Consider the following 3,594-nt stretch of genomic DNA (forward strand, 5'->3'; position numbering starts at 1 on the left):
CTCTACTGCGACTACCACAAGGGCTTCGGCCATAAGACCCAAGATTGTTCCGATTTGAAGGATGCTCTGGAGCAGGCGATCCGGGAAGGTAAGCTGGCAGAATTCTCTCACCTCATAAGAGAACCTAGGAGGCGGGATCGTGACCGATCTGGCAACGACAGGAGCCGCGCCGTGAGACCAAGGCAAGAGCCCGAGGAGGACAATGAACGCGGCCTCACCATTGTGAACGTTGTAGTCGGGAGAGATGTTGCCCACAGGTTGAAGTCGGCATACAGGAAAGATGCAAAAGTCCTGGATGTGTCATCATCTAGTCCCACACCTTCCTCCAGGAAAGTCCCATCAATATCATTCGGACTAGAGGACCAATGGTTCGACGACTTATCAGAGAACCCTCCTATGGTGATCACAGTAAGAGTGGGAACTGGTCTGGTCAGGCGAATTCTCGTAGACACCGGAGCCGATTCGAATATTATGTTCCATAACGTGTTTGATGCTCTGGGCCTCCAAAACGCCGACCTAAAAACCCACCAGCACGGTGTGGTAGGCTTAGGTGATAACTTTATCAAGCCTGATAGAATAGTCTCTCTACTAGTCTTCATAGGAGAAGGTCGAGGGAAGAGGTCGGTAATGGCGGAGTTCGTTGTTCTAAGGGATTCCATGGCCTACAACCTCATCTTGGGAAGGAAAACCATCAATGAGTTCAGAGCAGTGATCTGTACCAAGCTACTGATGATGAAGTTTGTTGCTGATGATGGGTCTGTTGGATCCATCAGGGGAGATTTGGAAACGACGGTCACGTGCGACAACGCCAGTCTCTCCCTAAGAAAGAAGTCCAAAGAGGCATCTGGGGTCTTCCTAGCTGATCTAGACGCCAGGGTCGATGACAAACCCAGACCAGAACCTGAAGGAGACCTCGAGAAGTTCAAGGTCGGTGACTCGGAAGAAAAGTTCACCTTCATGAACAGAAACCTCCCTCATGACTTGAAAGAACCATTGGTGGAAATGATCCGGACAGACGGCGACCTGTTTGCCTGGACACCAGCCGACATGCCGGGAATTGACCCCCAGTTCATGTCGCACCACCTGCCTGTGAAGGCAAAAGCTAAACCGGTGGCACAGAGCAGAAGGAAAATGTCCCAGGAAAGAGCTGACGAGGTGGCCAGGCAAACGGCCAGCTTACTAGAAGCGGGGTTCATCCGAGAACTAGACTACTCGACTTGACTGTCGAACGTAGTCCTGGACAAGAAAGCCAATGGGAAGTGGAGAATGTGCGTGGATTATTCCAATCTCAACAAGGCCTGTCCCAAGGATTCCTTCCCCCTTCCTAACATTGATGCTCTAGTAGACGCGACCGCGAGGTATCAGTTTCTGAGTTTCATGGACGCATACTTTGGCTACAACCAGATACCGATGCACCGGCCATACGAGGAGAAAACGGTGTTCATAACGCCAGGGGGTACATACTGCTATAAGGTGATGCCGTTTGGACTGAAAAACGTAGGAGCTAGACGGAGGAAGTGTATGTAGACGACATCCTGGTGAAGACCACCCAGGTCGAAGACCTCATCAGTGATCTAGAGACTGTGTTCGCATCTCTTCGGTGGCACAACATGAGGCTTAACCCTCTCAAGTGCGCCTTCGCCATGGAAGCCGGGAAGTTCTTGGGTTTCATGATATCCCAAAGAGGAGTGAAAGCCGACCCGAAGAAATATGAAGCAATCCTGCGGATGACGAGCCCGGGATGTGTTAAAGATGTACAGGGACTGGCGGGAAGACTCACGGCGCTATCTCGGTTCCTCGGTGCGTCGGCTGCCAAAGCTCTTCTGTTCTTCAACTTGATGAAAAAAGGGATAGTGTTCGAATGGACCCTGACGTGTGAGGAAGCCTTCAATCACTTCAAGAGTATAATCTCGGCACCATCTGTCCTCAGCAAACCCAGGAATGGAGAGACGCTATTCTTGTACTTAGTAGTAACTGATGAGGCTTTGGCGACCGTCCTGGTACGGGAAGAAGGGAAGATCCAGCAAACGGTCTACTTTGTGAGCAAGGCGTTGTAAGGGGCAGAGCTGAGGTACAATAAGCTGGAAAAGCTAGCATATGCGCTCCTGACCTCCACCCGTAGGCTGCGACAATACTTCCAAGGACACCAGATAATCGTCAGGACGGACCAGGAGATCTGCCAAGTACTGTAAAAACCCGACTTGGCGGGTAGGATGATGACCTGGGCAATCGAGCTATCTCAGCATGACCTACAGTACGAACCTAAACATGCAATCAAGGCCCAATAAATGGCCGATTTCCTGGTGGAAGTAACGAAAAACACTCCCGAGACATCGAGCACACTGTGAAAACTCCATGTGGATGGAGCCTCCAACCAAACGTTCGGGGGGAGCGGGGATCATCCTAGAAAGCCCAACTGGGGCCGTGTACGAGTAATCGGTCAAATTCGAGTTCCCGGTGTCCAATAACCAAGCAAAATATGAGGCCCTTCTTGGCGGCCTACTTCTGGCAAGGGAGGTCAGGGCCACTAGAGTGGAGGTATGCAGCGAATCGCAGGTCGTCACATCACAAATTAATGGAACGTATTAGGCCAGGGACTCACTGCTGCAAAAATACTTGGAGAGGGTCAAAAGACTGAGCGAGGAGTTCGATGAGGTCACGGTGCAGCACATTCCAAGAGAGAGGAACACCCAAGCCGATCTCCTGTCAAAACTGGCAAGTACAAAGCCAGGCACGGGGAACCGATTTCTGATTCAAGGTTTAGTGAAGGAACCAATAGTGACCCTGCATATAACACAGGCAGCCGGTTTCCCCTCATGGATAGATCTAATCATCGATTTCTTAGAAAACGGTAAGCTCCCTGATAACGACAAGACGGCAAAGGCACTGAGGAGAGAAGCGGCCAAGTATACAATAATACAAGGCCAAATATTTAAGAAGGGGTTGAGCCAACCTCTATTAAAGTGCCTACGTCCCGACCAGACGGACTACGTGTTAAGCGAAGTCCACGAGGGGTGTTACGGCCATCACATCGGAGGAAAGGCCTTAGCCCGGAAGCTCGTCAGGGCTGGCTACTATTGGCCCTCAATGATGTCGGATTCCAAAGAGTTCGTGAAGAAATGCAGGAGATGCCAGGAAAATGACAACTTTCACAAGGCACCAGCGGCTGAACTAAGCCTATTGATGGCCTCCCGATCGGACCAAGGCAGGTCAAATACCTAATTGTTGCCATCGATTATTACACCAAGTGGGTGGAGGCCGAGCCGTTGGCCAGCATATCTTCGGCAAACTGCTAAAGATTCATGTGGAGGCAAGTAATAGCCAGATTCGGAATCCCAGAGGTCGTCATCTCGGACAACAGAACACAATTTGCCAATCAGAAGTTCGGGAAATTTCTCGCCGGTTTAGGGATAAAGCAGAAGTTCTCGTCTGTCGAGCACCCCCAAACCAACGGCCAAGTCGAAGCAGCGAACAAGGTCATCCTACAAGGTCTTAAAAAGCGACTTGACCAGAAGAAGGGAGCCTGAGCAGACGAGCTAGCGTCGGTCCTCTGGTCCTATCGCACGATGCTGTAGTCGTCTACCGGGGAGACGC

At 51.0% G+C, this 3,594-nt stretch overlaps 1 protein-coding gene across 1 annotated transcript; it reads left to right on the plus strand.

The window, feature by feature from the left end:
• Positions 1–1,610: 1,610 nt before the first annotated feature.
• Positions 1,611–3,222, plus strand: LOC140176213 (uncharacterized). The gene is made up of 2 exons (XM_072206132.1): positions 1,611–2,039; positions 2,590–3,222. Exons 1-2 carry the CDS (start codon positions 1,611–1,613, stop codon positions 3,220–3,222), a joined length of 1,062 nt encoding a protein of 353 aa, XP_072062233.1.
• Positions 3,223–3,594: the final 372 nt, after the last annotated feature.

The sequence above is a fragment of the Arachis hypogaea genome, chromosome 11 (assembly GCF_003086295.3).
Source record: "Arachis hypogaea cultivar Tifrunner chromosome 11, arahy.Tifrunner.gnm2.J5K5, whole genome shotgun sequence".
Classification (NCBI taxonomy): Eukaryota; Viridiplantae; Streptophyta; class Magnoliopsida; order Fabales; family Fabaceae; genus Arachis; species Arachis hypogaea.